This window comes from Ahaetulla prasina, chromosome 2 (assembly GCF_028640845.1).
Source record: "Ahaetulla prasina isolate Xishuangbanna chromosome 2, ASM2864084v1, whole genome shotgun sequence".
Taxonomy (NCBI): domain Eukaryota; kingdom Metazoa; phylum Chordata; class Lepidosauria; order Squamata; family Colubridae; genus Ahaetulla; species Ahaetulla prasina.
Genome location: NC_080540.1, coordinates 147,597,278 through 147,620,177, shown reverse-complemented (window position 1 = coordinate 147,620,177; position 22,900 = coordinate 147,597,278). Strand labels below are relative to the sequence as shown.

Genomic DNA, 22,900 nt, shown 5'->3' with positions numbered 1-22,900 from the left:
GGGACTCCTTTAATGACTTGTGATCTTTGCTCAACGACAGCAAGAGGGAGTGCAGAGATTGCTGTCACTCAGCAATGCAGTCATATGATATTGTGCTTTACAGCTGCATCACTTAACAATGGAAATTCCAGTCCCAATTTACCATTGTTAACTGAAGGACTACCTGTACTCTTTCTGTTAGATGGAGTTTTAATGTTTAGATATAGAAAATATATAGATATTTGGTGGGACAAATACAGGGTGGATGCCTTTTGGCATGGACATTATGAGACGAGAGCCTTTTTGCCCAATTCTGCCCTGTTGTCAGTCAGTTTTTAGGGAGCTGGCTGCATGTATCTACTTAGCAGTTGTTGAAGGTTGCCTAATGCACATTTGTGCCATTCCTAGTTTTTGCATTTTTATGCCTGAATTCCTAAACACGTGTCTGAAACCATAGAGGATTGTCCTACGGCCAAGTATTTTGATATATTTGGAGTCTGGTTTCTGATTCCCCCCCCCCCTCAGCAAATGTGTACTTAGCTGCCTCAGATGAATGAATATCTCTCGTTTTCAATTCTTCTTCCTTTTTCCTCTGTTCTAACAGCTGTCTGGAATCGCATCATCGAACCGGTGGCTATGATGCGCAAGGAAGCTGACATGCTGCGACTTTTCCCCGAGTATCTAAAGGGAGAAGAGCTCTTTGGCTTGACAGTGCATGCTGTTCTGCGCATCGCGGAGTCCGTATGTACCAAATGCAAGAAATAGGAACCCTGAATCGGGAAGTAACAACTGGGTGCCAGCAGCCCAAATGCTCTCATCCTAAGGGGATCATTCAACTCTTTTATGACCAGCTCAAATCTAGCAACTAAATCAGATTGAGGATGTATCCTCACTTCTGTGAGGGAAGAATGATAAATAGAGATGTTCCCATGACTGTCATGGACACTGTGAAATGGCAAGCTAACAACAATTTTGGCATGGATATTGAAGCGCTGTTCTCTCCCCCCCCCCCCCCCCCGACTGCAACTACCACTTCTAGGGTTTTCCTGGCCATTTTTCAGGAATAAAGCTGTGAAGTAGAGTAGATGGTAGATTAGCAGCTTCTGAAACTTACCTCTGTGACCCATCACTAGATATAGGCCACTCAGATTCTAACTCTGAGAGAAAAGAACTAGCAAGATTGATAGTCTTTACGGACAGTAGTAACTTCACTCATAAGTCCTCCAGTCTCTTATTGACCGAGAACTTGGTGGCAGAACTAACTTAAGACACATGGTCTTACTTAACCAAGCATACTTGGATTAGTGTAAAGCAGACAATATTAATTTTGAATAAACTATATGTTTTCTTGACTTACAGTAGCAAATTGAAGATGCCTTAAAACTAAGTCCTTATCTTACTCCCTTTTTCAGTGGAGTCCACATAATATGTACCGTATTTTTCAGAGTATAAGACGCTCCTGACTATAAGACACGCCTATCTTTTTTTACTGAGGAAAACAAGAAAAAGAAATCTGCCTCCCAGCAACTTTGCCTCTTTTCAGCAAATAGCTTGTTTTACTTTCATTTTCGTTTTCAGCATGACTTGATTAGCACACATACAAAAAAAATCTGCTCCCAGCAATTTACCTCCTTGCAGCAAGCAGCAGAGGCTCGTGCAGCAATAAGCAATGGCAATCCCTGCAGCCTGAAACAGCTGAGAGTCGAGAGGCTGATCCAACAAACTTGTGCTAATTAGGCTGTGCTGAAGCTGAAATGGGCTGTTTCTTCTTGCTGCTTACTGCAAGGAGGTAAATTGCTGGGAGGCAGAGGCCAAAGATGGGGACCAGTGGGTGGGCGGGGCTACATTCGGTGTATGACCCACCCAAATTTTCACCCCCTTTTAGTGGGGAAAAGGTGCATCTTATACTCCGAAAAATACGGTAATCTTGGTGGCATTTTAGTTCTCACAAAAGGGAGTTTACATTCTCTGAGAGATGCTCTCATTGTTGTGTCTGGGTTGATCCACAGCTCATAAAATGTTTAATAAAAGCCACAGTCCCAGAAATACAGTCTACAGCATGCTTTCAAGTTGATACTGATAAACTGGTTAATGAGACCAGTTCTGGAAGTGAGGATGCTAAATTTGCTCATATTGTATTTTTACCACTTGAACTTTGTGCTCTGGGAAAAGACTTGCTTTAGTGGGCACATGTGAGGGATTGGCTTATTCTCCATTCATACTATGTTTTTTCCAGGAATCCTGGAAAGATTGCATAAAACTCCTCTATTTTGGGATAGATTAATGTGGCAATGAGTCACAAATAATTACCGAGTCAGCCACACTTAATTGAGGATAGACCTGACTCTGTATCTTCCTATGTCTTACTCAGCACCAGGAGAAAGGACTGCTCATGCAGTAAAAATATTGATGATGCGATCCATTCAATCGTGGCCGATTCTCAGAGATTCTGTGAATCCACTCACTCCACATTTTCCAAACTTAGATGGCTTCTGTCAGTTGTTTTATGTTCTAGCTGGTTTTGGTTTTGATGGTGTCTAGTCCAGTGGTGAAATTCAAAACTTTTCCCTACCGGCTCTGAGGGCATGGCTTGGTGGGTGTGGCTTGGTGGTCATATGACTGGGTGGCCGTGGCTGCATAATTGACTCACACACAATATAAAAGCAGCTGGACTTCACACAAAATGACTTCTGCAACAAGCAGGAACGTCACAGGGCTCAAAAACCAAGTATCACACTTTACACAAAAATAACACAAAAGCTGCACAACTGACTCACACACAATGCAAAAGCAGCTGGACTTCACACAAAACGGCCCCTCCAACAAGCAGGAACCTCACAGACAATTAGGCACAGCTGATTGTCTTACAGCTGATCGGTAGTAAAAAAAATGCTTAAAGTTCCCACCATTGCCCAGCACAGCTGATTGTCGCACAGCTGATTGTCGGAACTTTTTAAAAACTTTTTAAAGCATTTTTTTACTACTGGTTCAGGCAAATAGGTAGTAAAAAAATGCCTTTAAAAAGTTTCAACAATTGTGCGGCACAGCTGATTGTCATTGGAACTTTTTTTTACTTTTTTAAGCATTTTTTTTACTACTGGTTCAGGTGAACGGTAGCAATTATTACTACTGGTTCAGGCAAACTGGCCCAAACCGGTAGCATTTCACCCCTGGTCTAGTCATTGTATCTTTTCTTTTCTCACTGATCATTCTGAGCATTACTGCCTTTTAAGTGACACCCCACACCCCCATCCTTTTCCCAGCTGCCTGGTGTAGAGAGCTGTCAGAATTACCTGTTTCGCTATGGACGTCATCCACTCATGGAGCTGCCACTCATGATCAACCCCACTGGCTGTGCTCGATCAGAACCCAAAATCCTTACACACTACAAACGGTGAGTGAACGGTATTTATGTTGCTCCATTGGTTGCGGCTCTTCAGTGAAGAACCTGCAATGAGATATCAAGTTGAGAGAGTTAAATGTCTGCAGAAGATTCTGGGACAGAATCACATTTGATAGGAAAGACCATAAGCAGCCACTTGTGATTTCAAAGAAGGGAGCTTCCTGTGTTGTGGCCCTGATATAATGGCATGAGAACCTAGGCAAAAATATACAAATAGAATGAGACTATTGCCTTATACATTGTAAGCCGCCCTGAGTCTTCGGAGAAGGGCGGGGTATAAATGTAAACAAAAAAAAAAAGAGGAGCCACTTGAGAAGCTTTGAAAAGCAAAGAATGAACCCGGTATTTCTTACCTTTCCAAATCTGGGGTACAACCGCATCTAAAATACCATGTTCAGTTCTGATCACCACCTTTGAACAGGGATGTCATACAGCTGTAAAAGAAAACAACCAAAATGTTTAAAGGAAGCAAAGGTTTTCTTTATTAAAAAGAAAAAAGCTAGAACATTGGGACTGTTCAGGTTAGGAAGTGGTGATATACTGTTGTACAAAATCTTGGAGGACAGAGAGGAAAATAACAGAAATATATCTTTCTTTTGTCATGGTGAATATACTAATACCAATAATTGCCCAGTGAAACTAATTAGGAGATTTAGAGTGAAAGAGGGCAGCTGGTGCAAAATTAAATTCTGGAATTCAACCGGCCAAGATGTGGTGAGTGACTCTAACTTAGATCAGGGGTCCCCAACTCCTGGTCTGTGGACTGGCACCCATCCTCAGCATGCCAGAAACCTCTCCACATAAACAAGCAAGGCCCCATCCGTGGGATCCAGGCAGCATGTGAAACCACGCCCTCTCCGGTGGGCGGAAAAAACTCTTTCTACAGAACCAGTCGCTGGTGCTCAAAAACAGGGCCACTGTGGGGGCCACTGACTTAGATGATTTTATAAGGACTGGATAAAGTCGTAATGTTTGAAGATTCGTCTTCCAGCTGTGTGATGAAAAATAAGCAAATTCTAGATGGTTTTGTTAGGATTAGTGGACACGTTATTCTTTTAAACCTATTTTACAGTTTACGGTTTAAAAGTCTTTTTTCCAATTTGAAAGAACTTTGTCAATGGGTTTCAGCAATTGGGATCAGAAGAAGCTGAGTCCTACATATCCAACATAGTCCCGATGATTATTGCATATGAAAACCTCTGAATTTTATCCTAAGTCAAAGGTCAGCAACCTGCAGCTCTGGAGCCGCATGTGGCTCTTTCATCCCTCTGCTGTGGCTCCTTGTCGCCAGTCGGCTCCACAATTGATGGGGCTTTCGGATAGGACAGGTAGAAGAAAAAGGACGCCTTGCTAGGAGGAGACTCTGTGGTGGGGGAACCAGACTTCTGGTCAGCTCCAGAATTGAACGGGGGGCTTCCAGTTAGGGCTTTTGTGGCTCTTTGAGTGTTTAAGATTGCCGACCCCTGTCCTAAGTCTTCACTACCCTTACTGATGAGCATCACATAATTTGTTTTTCTCCCCTCTCCCCCTATATATTTTGAAGGCCCCATACTTTGAACAGCACCAGCATGTCAAAAGCTTACCAGAGTACGTTCACAGGTGAAACAAACACACCCTATAGCAAGCAGTTTGTGCACTCCAAGTCCTCACAGTACCGCCGTCTCAAAACTGAATGGAAGAACAATGTTTACCTGGCCCGGTCTCGCATCCAGGGGCTTGGGCTTTATGCTGCCAAGGATCTTGAGAAGCACACAATGGTTATTGAATACATTGGCACCATCATCCGGAACGAGGTTGCTAACAGGCGTGAAAAGATCTATGAGGAGCAGGTAAGGAGTGGAATAAGGACTCCGTACTGGAATATAGTTGTGCTAAGGAAATAGTAACATCCACTTCTAATTGCAGGAAGGATGGGTGGCCTTCGTTTGGGTAGTAAATCTTTGTAGACAAGTGTTTCCCAACTGTGGCAACATTAAGACTTGTGGACTTGGAGTCCCAGAATTCCCCATCCAGCATGGATGACTGGGGAATCCTGGGAGTTGAAGTCCACACATCTTAAAGTTGCCAAGGTGGGGAAACCCTGTTATAAAGGGTATTCCAGGCTAACATTTGTAGTGAGAAAGTTACTTGCTTTATTGATTATGAAGAGTCATCAATCAGAATCAGATTCTGATTGGATATTTGGTATTTATAGATCTTGGGTTGCCACCGAACTTGGATGGTTCTCTCCCTGAATTCTTTTCTGTCCTTTAATTGGGGAAGAATAGCTTACAATAAAGTTGTATAAGTCCTTATCACATGAGTGGCATCGGTCCATGCCATCAAAACCCTATACCAGTCTGTAGATTCATTAATTTTACAAAAAAAAGAAGACGCTGCATTTTTTCGTATGCCATTTCTTCTGAAGTTTTTCTGTTATGCTTTTGTCGTAACATATGCAATTTTAAGCTAAGCAAAGTTTTGAGGTGGGTGCTAGCTGGCTCTTTTGAGTTAGCTTACCCAGATTCTGTTTTGACAGAACTCGTATTTGGCCTGTGAGGAAATGTGCAGTGCACTGCTTTCTGAAAGTGAAGAAACCTGTCAGTTTGTGCCCGTGTACATTTCCATGTGGTTATCTACTAAATGTGTTCTAGTTTTTCCCATATTCATATGGTAAAAGTACACACAGATAGTCCTTGCTTACTAGTGATTCTTTCAGCAACCATTTGAACTTACGACATTGCTGAAAAAGGATACTTAGAATCAGTCCTTGAAGTTCCAGTTGTCACAGCATCCATGCAGTTACATACAGGCAGTCCTTGATTTGCGACCACAGTTGACCCAAATTTTTGTTGCTAAGTAAGACACTTGTTAAGTTAATTTTGCCCCATTTTACAGCCTTTTTTGCCACAGTTACCAAACAGCCACTCCCTGCACCTGCCTGGATCTCACAAGCCACCTGGAACTGATTCAATGACCTACAGTGTCGCCACTAAGTGATGCGGTCACATAATACTGCGGATTACAACCATGTTGTAACTGAAATTCTAGTCCCAATTACCATCTATGATCAAGAATTACCTGTACACATTAAACATACATTGATTTTTCTTCAGCCAATGGATGAATAGATTTCAGTCTAAATATTTTTATGCTGGATGTGGATGAAGTCAGGTGATGTTAAGAGTTTTTCAAAAGAGAGCTATCTCATGGCTTGTCCCTTAGCATTTGTGTTACCAATGCAGTTAATCTAAATACAGCTGAAATTGATGGTAAATCTGTGAAGCGTGAAGGAAACACGAAACGTACTGTATAATTTCTCTCTTCATGCTTTTCCAGAACCGAGGCATCTACATGTTCCGTATCAATAACGAGCATGTGATCGATGCCACCCTAACAGGTGGCCCTGCCAGGTGAGTGAATCTGAATTTATAAGTATTCGTTTATAAAATTAAAAGTTATTAGCTTTGTCGATCCATTTAAAGACTTCATTAATTTTAAACGGGAATAGTTTCTTTACTTCTCAAGTTCTCATTTATAGGAAAAGCAACAGGTAAAGTTAATTGATTTCAATATCCTGGTTGTGTTTTTCATTATTGGTCAATGCTGTTTATTCATTACTAGTTACAACATTTATTTCAGTAAGAAGGACCGTGTCATTAAATACTTCGGAACTGCTGTAAACAAGAGTTGTATAGCTTATTGGCCAGTTAATTCTTGGCTTCACAACTGAATACCAATTGTCATACTTTGTTCCTCATAAATAGAAAGCTATTATTTCCTTAAAACTTTTTTTAAAATGCAATTGTTGATATTTTTATTTATTAATTGGTTTTATTAATAATTAAAATGAATTAATTTTATTGTATTTTATACAAATAAAATAGCGTGCAAATCAATTAAAACAGAAAAACAACATAAAAGTCAAGATAGAAAGCATTCAGTAAGTAAGGTGATAGTAACAGTAAGAATAATAAAATGAAGATAATGTAAGCAATCCTTATTAAATCCTGCCCAAGGTCGTTCCTTCACAGAGCAAAGGGTTCTTAATACACTACATATTTTTGCATAAGCTCTTGGTCTTATAAACCCACAGTCCTGTTAATGTTAAAAATAGACTAGCAATAATACTTAGCATTTAGACTTATATACCGCCTTACAGTGCTTTACAGCCCTTTACAGTGGTTTACAGAGTCAGCCTATTGCCCCCAGCAACCTGGCTCCTCATTTTACTGACCTCGGAAGGATGGAAGGCTGAGTCAACCTTGAGCTGGTGAGACTTGAACTGCTGGCAACCGGCAGTCAGCAGAAGCAATCTGTAATTCCGCATTCTAACCACTGCGCCGCCACGGCTCAGAATGCCAGAATCCTGGAACAACGAGCCTAAACAAGTACCATTCCAGAGTTTCAAGAACATTCTGAAGAATTCTGTGCTGAGGTCTTCCGACCTTTCACGGAATGGGCCTCCACAGTGAAGAAGCCAGGGCCCCCTTGCATGATTTTCCTTCTTCTTCCCCTCCAAGGTACATTAATCATTCCTGTGCACCGAATTGTGTGGCTGAGGTTGTGACTTTTGACAAGGAAGACAAGATCATCATCATCTCAAGTCGCCGAATACCCAAAGGAGAGGAGGTGAATATTGGATTATTGTACACACAGACAGCACAACAGTGAACATGCAGGTAGTCCTTGACCTACGACAGCAGCCGAGTCAGTCAGCAATCGTTCCAAATTATGGCAGCTTTGAACAAATGCTGGTTACAACTGGTCCTCGGGTATCCCAACACCCACGTGTCATGGGAAGGCAATCTGGATGTTTGGCCATCCATTCACAAGTACAACTGGTTGCCAAGTGTCTCCTGAACACGTGATCACCATTTGCAACCTTTCCTGCTGACTTCTCTAGAACTCAGTGGAGATGCTGGCAAGGAAGGTCACGTGTTCCTGGGGTAAGCCTCCCACATCTGCACAAACCCTTGCATAGCCCTTCTGCACACATGCTGCACCAGCTATTAACACATACCCCAGGCACTCTCCCTGATATGCGCTGCAACTCTCACATGTTGCTGTGAACCCTTTCCTGACCTGCGCCACACCTCTCACCTCTTGGGCATCCCCTTGCATCCTCCCTGACCCGCGTGACACCTCTCACACCTTTGCGCATCCTTCCTGACAATCCAATCCAGGCTGCACCCCCTTGCATCCATTCTGTCTCTTGCCTCTCACATGTCTGCTTGCACCTTCCCCACCTGTGAACTCCTCTCAGGCACACCCTTGCACACACTCCCTGATACTCCCCAACTCTCCCTGTGTCTCTCGCACACACTTCCTGACCCGTGCGGTACCTCTTGCGCACTCTCCCTCGCCCTTCCCGGCACTCACACACCCCTTTGTACTCATCAGACTACTGTGGGATTCAATTAACAATGGCAACCAGGACTGCAAGAATTGTCATCACTAAGCGATACCGTTATACTTCACAACTACATCTTCAGTGCCTGTCTCAATTGCCACTCTAAGTTGAGGACTGTCTATATAGTGCATAACTTCCTTTAAAATATTACAAAGAAAATGCCTGTCTGATGATAACAGGGTAGATTTCATATTCTAGTACACTTTGAGCTTATTTACTTAGAATGTTCTATTTTTTATTAATTCTTCTTCAACTCAAGCTAAGCATACAGGCTTTCAGTGATCTCTCACTTATATATTGACAAAACTGATCTGCTAAATTTCAACGAAGTTTCTACATTATGTTCCCTTAATATTATCCTTTGGAGAACGCTTTCTGCCTTTTTCCCATAATGAATACATTGCTTTAAAATGGTAAGTCCCATATGTATCCTAAATGAGGAAGAGAGAGGTACACATAAAAAAAAAGTTACAGCTTATTTCATTTTGGTTTTAATGCTCCACAAAGGCTTTGCTTTATTTGGCTTGCTTATTCTGGACAATGGAGCTATGAATATCTCATTTTATGTGTTTGCATTCAATCCTTTCTTTGGCTGTACCAGTGTCTGACAGGTGTTTATATACAGTCATGTGAAAAAGAAAAAAACACCCATTGAAACATTTGGACTTTTTTCAACATCTAGGTATTCCTCGAATTATGACCATTCGTTCAGCAATTCGTTCAAAGTGACGGTCACATTGAACAAAACAAACTTACACCCAGTCCCTGAAGTTACAGCTGTTGCAGCACCCCTGTGGTCATGTGATCAAAATTTGGGTGCTCGCCCTTATGACTGAGGGGTGTTTCGACCCCCCCCCACCACCCATCTATCTCCTCCCCACTCTATATCTGCCCTTTGGACCACCTTGCACAGCAGTACTTCGTGGTGGGGTCTTGGGGCTCAAGTAGAAGTCTTGGGCCTTCAGCAGCCTCAGCTGGCTACCGTTGATCCCAGACCTCAGCCCCAGTGCCATCACCACAAGGGAGGGGCCACCTCAAGCCCTGTGCCATGGCCAGCAGTCATGCTGCAAAGCCATTCCCCCCATTGACTTTTGTTTGATGGAAGCCGGCTGGGAAGGTTATACATGATCTGTCATAAACAAACGCTGGTTGCCAAGCATCTGAATTTTGATCATGCGACCACAGGGATGCTACGACGGTCGTAAGTGTGAAAACCAGCCTTAAGTCACTTTTTTTTTGGGTGCATTGTAACTTTGGAACGTTTCACAAATGGTTGACTTAACAATGGTTCATTTAGTGACCGTTCAAAGTTACAACGGCACTGGAAAAAAAAATGACCTGTGACCATCAAAATTCAGATGTTTGGCAACAGATTCATATTTATGATGATGGTTACAATGTCCCGGGGTCATGTGATCCCCTTTTGACAAGCAAAGTCAGTGGGGGAAGCCAGATTCACTTAACAACCATGTTACTGATTTAACAACTCTAGCAATTGACTTAACAGCTGTGGCAAGAAAGCTCATCAAATGGAGCATAATTCGCTTAGCAAGTGTTTCGCTTAGCAACCGAAATTTGGGGCTCAATTGTGGTCGTAAGTCGAGGGCTCCCTGCATTAGAAGTGGGCCAGAAAAAAAAGCCTGAATTAAGCCTCGTTTCTTTCTCCTGCAGCTGACATATGATTACCAGTTTGACTTTGAAGACGATCAGCACAAAATCCCGTGCCATTGTGGAGCCTGGAACTGCAGGAAGTGGATGAATTAGCCTCAAGGGGCTCTTTGACGAGGCAGAGGCCCACCTGATAGCCTGGCACACATGGTGCCCTCGGCTGGGCGAGAGAGGCCTTTTCTGCCAACTCTCCCAACCAGCCAGCGTGGCCGAGAGTCACCCAGGGAAAGCATGATTGGAACTTGCGATCCCAACATGCTCGTGGGGTAGCCGGGACACAGATTTAAAAGGGGGCGATGTCAGCCTACCTGCCCCTGCAAGCCAATATCGTTGGTGGTTTACATCGAGTTGGTTCTTTTGGCAGTTGGGTTCGGTTGCCTCCTGCTTCTTGACAAGGCAAACCGACGTTTCCCCCAACAAAAGGCAGCCGCCGCTAGCAACTCCACCCGGGGTGGGAAAACGGATAAACTGGAACTCAGGGTTTTCTTTTTAATATTTTTCTTTTGCGGGCAAAATGGGGATCCTTCTACCCCTGTGCACCTGTATATAATGGACTATCAGAAATATACTGCGGTGGGGGTGGGGGGGAGCCCTGGGGCATTCTGTTTAGCAGAGCTGGGGAAAGAGGGCTGCAGCATGGCTACGGAAGCCCCAGGGAAGAATTTGTAGGGTTCCCCCCCACTTTGTGTGTGTGCGTGTTGGACGCAAGAAGAATTAAAAAAAACAAAACCCTAATCTCTATTGCTTGCTAATCTACCAAGGTAACAAGAGACTTCAAAGAGACTTGTTTTAGCTTGACAATCCAGCTTCCAGAGCACCTCCCTCTGGATTTTCTTTACTTTTTGGGTGTTGGATTTAAACTGTGTGTGTGAGTGCGGGTGTACATACGTGTGCTTTTTGGAATCGGTCTGTTTCCAAGAGAAAGCAGGCCCTGCCTTGCAGGAATTGGAAACAGAACGTCCCCGTCTCTAGCCCTGCCCCCCCCCCCCCGAAATCTTCCATGTGCGAGGAGCATCTGCACTTGAACCTACCTCATTTGAAGCGTTAGATTTTGGTGTCTTTCCCCCCACCCCCCCTTTCTCTCTAATGTGAGCCCCTCGCTGTGCCGCCCTTCTTTCTGAGTCCCCCGAACACGGAGAGCCACAGTTGCCCTGTAAATCCATGGGAAATTACTCGGAGATGAGGTGAGAAATGTCTTCTTCTGGACTTGTCCTTTGCCTTTTTTCCTCTTCCTCTCCCCGATCTCCCTGCAACCCCAGGTAGCCCTCAGTCTCCTGGACCTCTTTCAAGGCTGAACCACAGAGCTCTGGGAATCCCCATCCATCAACAGAGGAGCCGGACACACTGCAAAACAAGAGGAGAAGAGAGAACTTCAGGTCACCTGAGACCATACCCAGCAGAGCTGCTTGGTTGGTAGACCCAGACCCGAGAAATCCTTTTGCCTGTGGGCCAGAAAAGGGAAATGTTCATTGGATTAAGAAGGAAAGGGTTAGCATTGGTGAACTCTTGACAGTGTCAGGCGGGGGAGAGCTGGTTCCCAGTGAGACTCGTCCCCTCCAGTAAAGAGGCAGTCAGTCAGTTCCCTCTCTCCTCTCCCCTGATCAACTTGCTGCTCTGAAGGCTCACAGCATGGATGCGTGCGAGTGTGGATGTATAATTATGTCTGTGTATATAAACGGAGGAGATTGAGAGATGTGGGCACATTGCAGAGTTTGGGATTATTTATCTATTTATATAAATAAATATATATATATAAATATATATATAAATATATAAATATATTGTGTATATATTTGAAACAGCATGGGGAGGAACACCCTGCCTGCAGGGTTTTTCTGGACTGCTGGGTGGATCTCTGCAGAACCTTCCCTGCCCTCCCTCCATTGGGTGGGACGGGAGCTAGAGAGAGAGAGACTTGTTTTAGCTTGACAATCCAGCTTCCAGAGCACCTCCTCTGGATTTTCTTTACTTTTTGGGTGTTGGATTTAAACTGTGTGTGTGAGTGCGGTGTACATACGTGTGCTTTTGGAATCGGTCTGTTTCAAGAGAAAGCAGGCCCTGCCTTGCAGGAATTGGAAACAGAACGTCCCTGCCTCTAGCCCTGCCCCCGAAATCTTCCATGTGCGAGGAGCATCTGCACTTGAACCTACCTCATTTGAAGCGTTAGATTTTGGTGTCTTTCCCCACCCCCTTTCTCTCTAATGTGAGCCCTCGCTGTGCCGCCTTCTTTCTGAGTCCCCAACACGGAGAGCCACAGTTGCCCTGTAAATCCATGGGAAATTACTCGGAGATGAGGTGAGAAATGTCTTCTTCTGGACTTGTCCTTTGCCTTTTTTCCTCTTCCTCTCCCCGATCTCCCTGCAACCCCAGGTAGCCCTCAGTCTCCTGGACCTCTTTCAAGGCTGAACCACAGAGCTCTGGGAATCCCCATCCATCAACAGAGGAGCCGGACACACTGCAAAACAAGAGGAGAAGAGAGAACTTCAGGTCACCTGAGACCATACCCAGCAGAGCTGCTTGGTTGGTAGACCCAGACCCGAGAAATCCTTTTGCCTGTGGGCCAGAAAAGGGAAATGTTCATTGGATTAAGAAGGAAAGGGTTAGCATTGGTGAACTCTTGACAGTGTCAGGCGGGGGAGAGCTGGTTCCCAGTGAGACTCGTCCCCTCCAGTAAAGAGGCAGTCAGTCAGTTCCCTCTCTCCTCTCCCCTGATCAACTTGCTGCTCTGAAGGCTCACAGCATGGATGCGTGCGAGTGTGGATGTATAATTATGTCTGTGTATATAAACGGAGGAGATTGAGAGATGTGGGCACATTGCAGAGTTTGGGATTATTTATCTATTTATATAAATAAATATATATATATAAATATATATATAAATATATAAATATATTGTGTATATATTTGAAACAGCATGGGGAGGAACACCCTGCCTGCAGGGTTTTTCTGGACTGCTGGGTGGATCTCTGCAGAACCTTCCCTGCCCTCCCCCTCCATTGGGTGGGACGGGAGCTAGGGGAGAGAGAGAGAGAGACTTGTTTATTTGCAGAATTTTGGGTAGGAAGCGTGTAAAGAGCTTGTTTCTATGCTTCCTATGTATATACATATATATTTTCCTTTTTTAAAAAAAAAATCAGTTTATAACCAGTATCTAAAGAGCCATCTGCCCAGCAGCATCTCCCTCCCCCCTTATAGGAAAATTTCTTATTAACCGAAGGCAAACTATGGGCATTATACAGGTGAGACAGTCAGAAATGTGTTTTCACCGTTTAAAACATGACACGTGTTCTCCCTGCTGTTGAACGAAACTTTGGAAGACTGCTGTACCCTTGAACTGAAGTTGACACGCGAGAGGAGCGAATGTCGGAGGGCCTTGATGGAGAAGGCTTTCTTATCGTTCAGATCATTTAACGCACAACTGCACCACTTCCCTTCTCCGGTTTTTAAACACACACACACACACACATACACATCCTCCCAATATGCCCATAAGAGTGGCATCTAACCAACCACAGTTCACAGATGATCGCTCAGACAGTGCAGGGGGAACGTGTGCATAGTTGAAGTCAGAAGAAGGACAAGAGGGGGGTATTAAAATCAGGGTTAGCATGCAAAAGTGTCTTTTTAAAAAAAAAAACTTGTGGCAAGATGAGAACCATGTTCTTGAGTGCAAAGCTGCTTCTGCAAAACCGATCTCAGCTATGACGGTTACAAAACAGTAAGAGGGAATGACAGATTATTAAAGTAATTAAAACTGTATATAAGGTGACATTTGTGTAGAGAAGGGGGGAATTTTTATCATTTACAAAACCACTGGACGTTGTTTTAAAATAAAGGTTTGAGTTAAAGCCAGTATACATTTTTGTCTCTTTGGATTTTGTTTTTGTGTGTCTTTCCATTAATTTGGAAGGCTGTAAAGATGTAAAAAAAAATAAATTTTAAAGAATTGCTACAAAGGTTTAAAAGCTTGAGAGAGATTTTAAAAATGATAAAATGACTGAATATAATAGATTGTCAAAAAATTTTGGGATGACGGTTAGAGTTTAAGATAATTCTGTAGATTTTAGCTGATGAAGAAAAAGACTATACGATTTTTAATTTTTATATAAACTATAACCTGGTCTTGAAGCTAAAAATTTTTTTAAAGTTCTCTGCCTGTATAACCGCATTTGACGCCTTGTCCCATACATCTGTTTACAGTTGCACATATTATATATATTAAGTTTTAACCCTTTTATGAACCCAAATAATCACTTTTTTAAAAATAAAGTGTGGACTTTGTGAGGAATAATATTTTGTGTTGGGGATTTTGTTACTTTGTGTGTGTGAATTCTGTATAGCAAAGTTATCTTTCATAATGAAAGAACTGAAAACAAAATAGACCTATTCCTTAAAAAGCATAAATAAAAGCAAAAAAGAAAAAAGAAAAGAAAAATCAAATCCCATCCTTGCTCCTGCTATGTTGTGTATTTGGTATAACTTTAAAATAGATATAATTTGGGTTCAAAGGTGAAAAAAAAAATTCTCATGATCGCTTTTCTGAGAAAGGCTTTGTAAATCAAGAGACTTTTTAAAAATGCTAAATGACAAGTCTGATTTTTTTTAATGCTTAATATGTGCTAGTGGAAAATAGACTCACATTTGATGTTAAATACAGGTAAGCTATTTTCTTACTAGTTCTCTTTTATTCCGGAGAGCACATCAAGACCAGGCCTGATTGCAAATAAACATATATTTGGAGCAATATCTGTGTTACCATATTTTTTGCACTATAAGACACACTTTCCCACCCCAAAAAAGTGGGTGGAAATGTCTGTGCGTCTTATCGAGCTAATATTGCGGCAGTGGGGGGGGGGGCGTGTTTGTTCCCTGGCAGCAGCAGCAGCTCAGCTCAGTCGACTGGTGGTGACGAGCCACCTGCTGGGGCTGCAATAACATGCTGAAGCTGACCGGGCTGTTTTCTGCAAGGACTCTAGCCAGATGAATACCGGATGGATGCTAGGAGGCAGAGGCAGATTTTTTTTATTGTTTTCCTCCTCTAAAGCGGGGGCCTTCAACCTTGGCAACTTCAAGCCTAATTCTGGGAGTTGAAGTCCACCAGGCTTGAAGTTGCCAAGGTTGGAGACCCCTGCTCTAAAGCTAATGTGCATCTTATAGTCCAGAACGTCTTGCAGTGCCAAAAATACGGTACCTTATTCTGGTGGCCAGTCAGGGGATACTTCCTGTTATTTCCTATTATTTGGTGTAAAAACAACCCTGGGATGGCCTGCTTGGTTTTTGAATGAGAGCCACCATGAATGGCTTAATGTTTAATTTTAGTTTAATTTCTCTGCTGGGCTGCCAATGCCTAATCATCATCTGCTGTAACCATGATCACTGCTGGGTTCATTGACGCTGCCCCTATTCCCTCTCTTTTTCTGTACATACAGTAGTGGCCAAAATTGTTGGAAACTTTTTGGGAAAAGTGTATTTTCTAAAACTGGCTAATAACTTTTTTGGGGAGTCGTACCATAAAATTATATATCAATAGAAAGAAAAAAATGAGATATACAAATATTATCACGTCAGTTAAGGATTGTGAGACTGGCTGGGAAAATGTCACGGAACATTGAATATCAAAATGCTGGGTGCAGTACCGGCCAGTAGTACTACAACTTTCCCAAATTGATCCCTTGAGAATCATGGGCTCTGGATTTTGAGCACATTCTGTAAGTTGGTCATTTGAGGTACCTTGGTTCAAAAACTGTTGCCCTACAATGCACCATTTCACCCAGTTAAAGATCAAGATGAGAGGTTTAGTGTGCGTGTACACACAAACACACACATGCTATGATAGCAGAATGACATTTCTCAAAAGATGGCTGGTTTGAACTTGGTAGATTTTTTTTATATTCACTAAGCTAACTAGTTTGATCTTTTTTCCAGTCAAGGTAGAAGCGCTTCACCTGAATGGGTTCTTAGATATATCACCAGACCAATGACAGAACTAAGTTAAACATACCCCAAATTTACTGAGGATACAATCCTGAATAGAAGTGAACTGCCCGCTGTTGAAAGGCAGGAGGGGCACGGCTGCGGATATAGCAAGGTACTTTTCAAGGATCATTCAGTGGAGTCTGATGATTTATATAGAGGTAACCTTGATGGACAGGTGTCAGTCCTTTTGACTTAGACCAGTTAAAGGTAACCATGAGAAGTTGCCCAGAGTTACCTGACCTTAAACCAGGGATGCCTAATTTTTTTTACCATTGTACCTCTCTTTGTGTAATCTCAGTCTACAACTATATCCTACGGTAAACTTTCAACAGAGTGAAATGGGATATCATTGGGCGAAACATTTTGAATCAGGGTAGCTCAAATGGGCTAACTGACAGAATGCATCCAAAATCTGGTAACTACAATTCCCGGGGAATCGAAATTAGGCAAATTTTATAAAACATTTTTATGAGAGGACATAAAATCCTAAAAGTTTATGGCATAATGCAAAACGTCATAAAACATTTCCTGTACTGTTTGACAGTGCTATACCGTTCAATGTGGGCTATTTTCAAGCCAAGATAACATCTCTGAATGCACCGCAAACTTTTTCCAGGGAAGAAAGTACATTAGAAGCTCTGTCACTTCTTGAAGGCAATGAGGAATCTGGTAAGACAAGCTTTCCCCAACTTTTGCAAGTCCTTGGACTGGCGGTGGCAGCAGCAGCGTGGGGGAGGGGATGATTTTGCAAGCAAAGCTTTGTGTGCTCACCTGCCACTTGTGCAGCCTGGTTCCCAATGAGCTGGACGGTAAGCGGTCTGCAGACCTGGGGGTTGGGGACTCCTGTGGTAAGGAAATAGCTCTGAAAGGAGAATCCAACAGTGCCTAGTACCTCCCAAAAAATATGAACACCACAATGAACAATGGAAACAATACAATGAAGTTTTGGGAAAGATGGATTTATTATAATAATGTACAACTAAAAGATCCCTCGCACTCCCCTGGAGTCTGTGGACACCTCTCCCAGTAGAGCGATATGTCACCATTTGGGAAAACCCCACTTAAAGTTATTCACCATAACAATGGCTGTGTCGGAAAGAGGCATTGGAGTGGCTCTAACTGAAACGGGAACTGACCAACATCTGGTTTTGTTCTCAGCAATATGTTATCAGAGAGAGAATCCCATTGGAGCGTTGCAGAATGGGAGTGCTATAGCTTTGGTATGCTTTAGAGAAGCCAGGCCACAGATTCCTACTGCATATAGACTATTTGTGTGTGGGGTCCTTGGTGCTCTCTGAACTTGGCTGTTTCTTTCCATATGTTTCAGTACCAAAATTGGGTAACGGTTGATGCAAGGTATCAACCAAGCTCAGAGAGCACCAAGGATTCTTCATTTCAACCCCAAGTTACAAATATTCTCCTTTTTTGGTACTATGCTGTGTGGCAGTGGATGAAAGAGGCCACTGAAAAAGTGTGATTTCCGGTAGACTACATCAGTGGTGAAATCCATTTTTTTTTACTACCGGTTCTGTGGACGTGGCTTGATGGGCGTGGTGTGGCTTGGTGGGTGGGCAGGGGAAGGATACTGCAAAATCTCCATTCCCACCCCACTCTGGGGCCAGCCAGAGGTGGTATTTGCCGATTCTCCAAACTACTTAAAATTTCCGCTACTGGTTCTCCAAAACCTGTTAGGTTTCACCCCTGGACTACATATAAAGAAAGAGATACTACATCCAGAGAATTGTTTAATGACAGGAACTGTATTAGACCTTGGGACCAACCTAGCTGACAACTTTGTTGTCCAAAAGGTAGAGGAGGGAAGTAGAGGAACAGACATACTGGACTTAATTCTTCTCTGTAAGAATCACTCTGTAAGTGATAGAGAGAGTTAAACTTTGGGGTGAGAGCGACCATGTCATACTGGAACTCAATATAATGCAAACACAAGCAATAGAACATAATCATAACAGAGCCTTAGATTTTACAAGAGTTTATTTTAACAAACTCAGAGCTTGGGGAAGATTCCTTGGATGAAAATCCTAAAGGGGAAAACTACCCAAGAAGCTTGGGAAATCTGAAAAATATGATCATAAAAGCCCAGTCCAGCACAATATAACTGAAAAAGAAAAACAATCCTGGACATAAACTGTTTCAACTCCTACCCTCAAAACGATGCTATAGAGCACTGCACACCAGAACAACTAGACACAAGAACAGTTTTTTCCCGGAGGCCATCACTCTGCTAAACAAATAATTCCCTCAACACTGTCAAACTATTTACTAAATCTGCATTACTATTAATCTTCTCATCGTTCTCATCACCAATCTCTTTCCACTTATGACTGTATGACTGTAACTTTGTAGCTGGTAATCCTTATGATTTATATTGATATTGATTGTTCCTGATTGCTTATTTGTACCCTATGATTATCATTAAGTGTTGTATCATTAAGTGTTAAATTGTACCCTATGACCATCATTTGTGTTGCAAATGTTGTATCATGATGAAGGTATCTTTTCTTTTATGTACACTGAGAGCATATGCACCAAGACAAATTCCTTATGTGTCCAATCACACTTGGCCAATAAAATTCTATTCTATTCTATTCTATTCTATTCTAAAACATAATCATGACAGAGCCTTAGATTTTAAAAGAGTTTATTTTAACAAACTCAGAGCTTGGGGAAGATTCCTTAGATGAAAATCCTAAAGGGGAAAACTACCCAAGAAGCTTGGGAAATCTGAAAAATATGATCATAAAAGCCCAGTCCAGCACAATATAACTGAAAAAGAAAAACAAGCAATTCAAGAAGAAACCAGCATGGTTGCACAAAATCTCTGATAAACTGAAAGACAAAAAGGATAAATGGAAAGGGAGACACATAACTAAGGCAGAATATCAGTAGTTAACATCTACAAAAATGAAGTCAGGAAAGCAAAGCTCAGAATAAATAAAAGTCAACAATAATTTTGAAAAGTTTCAACATGTAAATAAGAAAAAAGTCAAGAAAACTGGCAGTCCATTAAAGAGAGAAGCTTGCAAGAAAGTAACAGGCAGTTGAGAGAAAGCAGAGTGTTCATTCTTTGCATCAGTCTTCATGCAAAAAGAAACTAGCCCAACCTACCAAAAGCATAACTGTAAAAGACAGACTAGAAATAAAAAATAAAATAAGCAAGAAAATGGTGAGAGAACACCCACCTGATCTTGGTGAATATAAATCACCGGGACCTGACAGATTGTATCCCAGAGTTCTAAAGGAGCTGGCAGATGCCATCTCAGAACCACTGTACAATATCTTTCAAAAATCCTGAAGCACCGGAAAACTACCTGAGGATTGGAAAAGATCTGAGGTGGTTCCCATCTTCAAAAGAATAGAATAGAATAGAATAGAATAGAATAGAATAGAATAGAATAGAATAGAATAGAATAGAATAGAATAGAATAGAATAGAATAGAATAGAATCTATTGGACAAGTGTGATTGGACACACAAGGAACAAACAAACAAACCAACCCACGAAACCACAGACCAATCAACCTAACATCAATACCTGGGAAAATACTGGAAAAGATAATCAAAAAATATATCTGTGAACATCTAGAAACAAAAATTATAACTAGAAGTCAGTACGGGTTTGTTAATAACAGAACATGCCAAACCAATCTTATTTCATTCTTTGACAAAGTGACTAATAGAATAGAATAGAATTTTTTTTTTTTTATTGGCCAAGTGTGATTGGACACACAAGGAATTTGTCTTGGTGCATATGCTCTCAGTGTACATAAAAGAAAAGATACGTTCATCAAGGTACAACATTTACAACACAATTGATGATCAATATATCAATGTAAATCATAAGGATTGCCAGCAACAAGTTATAGTCATACAGTCATAAGTGGAAAGAGATTGGTGATGGGAACTATGAAGCGATTAATAGTAGTGCAGATTCAGTAAATAGTCTGACAGTGTTGAGGGAATTATTTGTTTAGCAGAGTGATGGCCTTCGGGAAAAAACTGTTCTTGTGTCTAGTTGTTCTGGTGTGCAGTGCTCTATAGCGTCGTTTTGAGGGTAGGAGTTGAAACAGTTTATGTCCAGGATGCGAGGGATCTGCAAATATTTTCACGGCCCTCTTCTTGATTCGTACAGTATACAGGTCCTCATTTATCAAATTTGCAGATGATACTAAGTTGGCAGGAATAGATGGATTCTATTCTTAGATGGAACACCCTAGATGGATCTTGACAGACTTGAACACCGGGCCCTATCTAACAAAATGAAATTCAATATACAGAAGTCTTATACTTAGGTGAGAAAAAACAAAAGCACATGTACAAATTAAGTGAAACCTGACTTAATAGCATTAACTGTGAAAGGGATCTTAGAACTCCTAATAGACAATTAAATATGAGCCAGCAGTGTGCAGCAGCAGCCAAAAAAGTCAATGCAATCCTAAATTGCATGAACAGAGAGATTGAATCAAGATCACGTTGGGTACTAGTACACTTCTATAAAGCCTTAGTAAGGACACACCTGGGGTACTGCATCCAGTTTTGGTCACCGCACTATAAAAAAGATGTTGAGACTCTAGAAAGAGTGTGAATAAGAGCAACACAGATGATTGGGAGTCTGGAACATACGAAGAATGGTTGCAGGAACTGGGCATGGCTAGTCTAATGAAGAATAGGGATGTGGTGGCTCAGGGGCTAAGATACTGAGCTTGTCGATCGAAAGGTCAGCAGTTCAGTGGTTCAAATCCCTAGTGCTGCCGTGTAATGGGGTGAGCTCCCGTTACTTGTCCCAGCTTTTGCCAACCTAGCAGTTTGAAAGCACGTAAAAAATGCAAGTAGAAAAAATAGGGACCACCTTTGGTGGGAAGGTAACAGCATTCCATGCGCCTTTGGTATTGAGTCATGCCGGCCACATGACTACGGAGACGTCTTCGGACAGTGCTGGCTTTTTGGCTTTGAAACAGAGATGAGCACCGTCCCCTAGAGTTGGGAACAACTAGCACGTATGTGCGAGGGGAACCTTTACCTTTAGTCTAATGAAGAGAAGGACCGGGGTGACATAGTGTTTCAACATTTGAAGGGCTGTCATAGAGAGGAGGGGGGCAACCTATTTTCCAAAGCACCTAAAGGCCAGACAAGGACTAATGGATGGAAATTGATCAAGCGATTTAACCTAGAAACAAGGAGAAATTTTCTGACAGAGAGAACAATACACCAATGGAACAGCTTGCCTTCAGAAGTTGTGGGTGCTTCATCACTGGAGGCTTTGAAGGAGATGTGACAGTCACTTGTCAGAAATGGTATAGGGTCTCTTGCTTGAGCAGGGGTTAGACTAGATGATCTACCAGGTTCCTTCCAACTGTTATTCTGTATTTCTGACTCAGAGAATTAATGCCTCTCATTGAGGTTTTTTTGTCAGAAGTTTTTTTATTTTTAAACAAACAATTCATCATTAATCAATCAGTGTAACATCCCGGTACAAATTTTTTGTGTCCTCATATTCAACATTTATCATCATTTTCTTAATATATATTTATCTTTCCTCTTACATTTAAATTTAACGTATTACAACATATTTTTCCCATATTTACTTTCACATTGCCTATTGTCTATATTCAGTCTCTATCCATTGATAAAATTGCCCCATATGTTGAAATACTCCGATTCTTCCTTCCCTTTAATTGCTAATGTTAATGTACTCATTTCTGTACATTCTAATATTTTCTTAATTACCTCTCCCTTTGTAGAATTTTTTTCTGCTTTCCAATTTTTTGCAAATACCATTCTTGCTGCCGTTATTACATGCATGATCAAATATATATTTTCTTTACTAAATTTCTCCGGTAAGATACCCAACAGGAACAACTCCAGTTTAAGATCAATACATTGCTGTGTCATTTTCTCTAACTATATTTAAATTTTTGCCCAATAATTTCTTGCTTCTGGACATGTCCACCACATGTGATAATACAATCCTGATGTCTGGTGGCATTTCCAACATTTAATTGATTTATCTTTAAACATTTTTGCCAATCTTTCTGGTGACTTGCCATCTATAAAACATTTTATACAAGTTCTCTTTATATGCTGTAGCCATTGTTAATTTGTAATTTCTTTCCCATAATTGCTGCCATTTATCTAACTCTATTGTGTATCCAAAAATTTCTGCCCATGCTATGATTGTTTCTTTTACTACTACTACTACTACTACTTCTTCTTCTTCTTCTTCTTCTTCTTCTTCTTCTTCTTCTTCTTCTTCTTCTTCTTCTTCTTCTTCTTCTTCTTCTTCTTCTTCTTCTTCTTCTTCTTCCTCCTCCTCCTCCTCCTCCTCCTCCTCCTCCTCCTCCTCCTCCTCCTCCTCCTCCTCCTCCTCCTCCTCCTCCTCCTCTTCTTCTAGTTTAACACCAAGTATACTATATATAGTATATTTGTTTTCTGAGGTTTTCACGGGTGTTTGTATGTAGGTCTTTG

At 41.7% G+C, this 22,900-nt stretch overlaps 1 protein-coding gene across 8 annotated transcripts in view; it reads left to right on the top strand.

Moving 5' to 3' along the window:
* The window catches only part of KMT2D (lysine methyltransferase 2D), a 126,645-nt gene extending 114,331 nt beyond the window's left edge, over positions 1-12,314 (top strand). For all 8 annotated transcript variants that reach the window (XM_058165624.1, XM_058165623.1, XM_058165622.1 and 5 more), the window contains 6 exons: positions 584-720; positions 3,243-3,373; positions 4,926-5,211; positions 6,701-6,774; positions 7,885-7,993; positions 10,446-12,314. In XM_058165624.1, coding sequence (XP_058021607.1) covers positions 584-720; positions 3,243-3,373; positions 4,926-5,211; positions 6,701-6,774; positions 7,885-7,993; positions 10,446-10,538 — 830 coding nt within the window. In that variant the 3' untranslated portion in view covers positions 10,539-12,314. The remainder of the gene's footprint in view (positions 1-583; positions 721-3,242; positions 3,374-4,925; positions 5,212-6,700; positions 6,775-7,884; positions 7,994-10,445) is intronic.
* Positions 12,315-22,900: the final 10,586 nt, after the last annotated feature.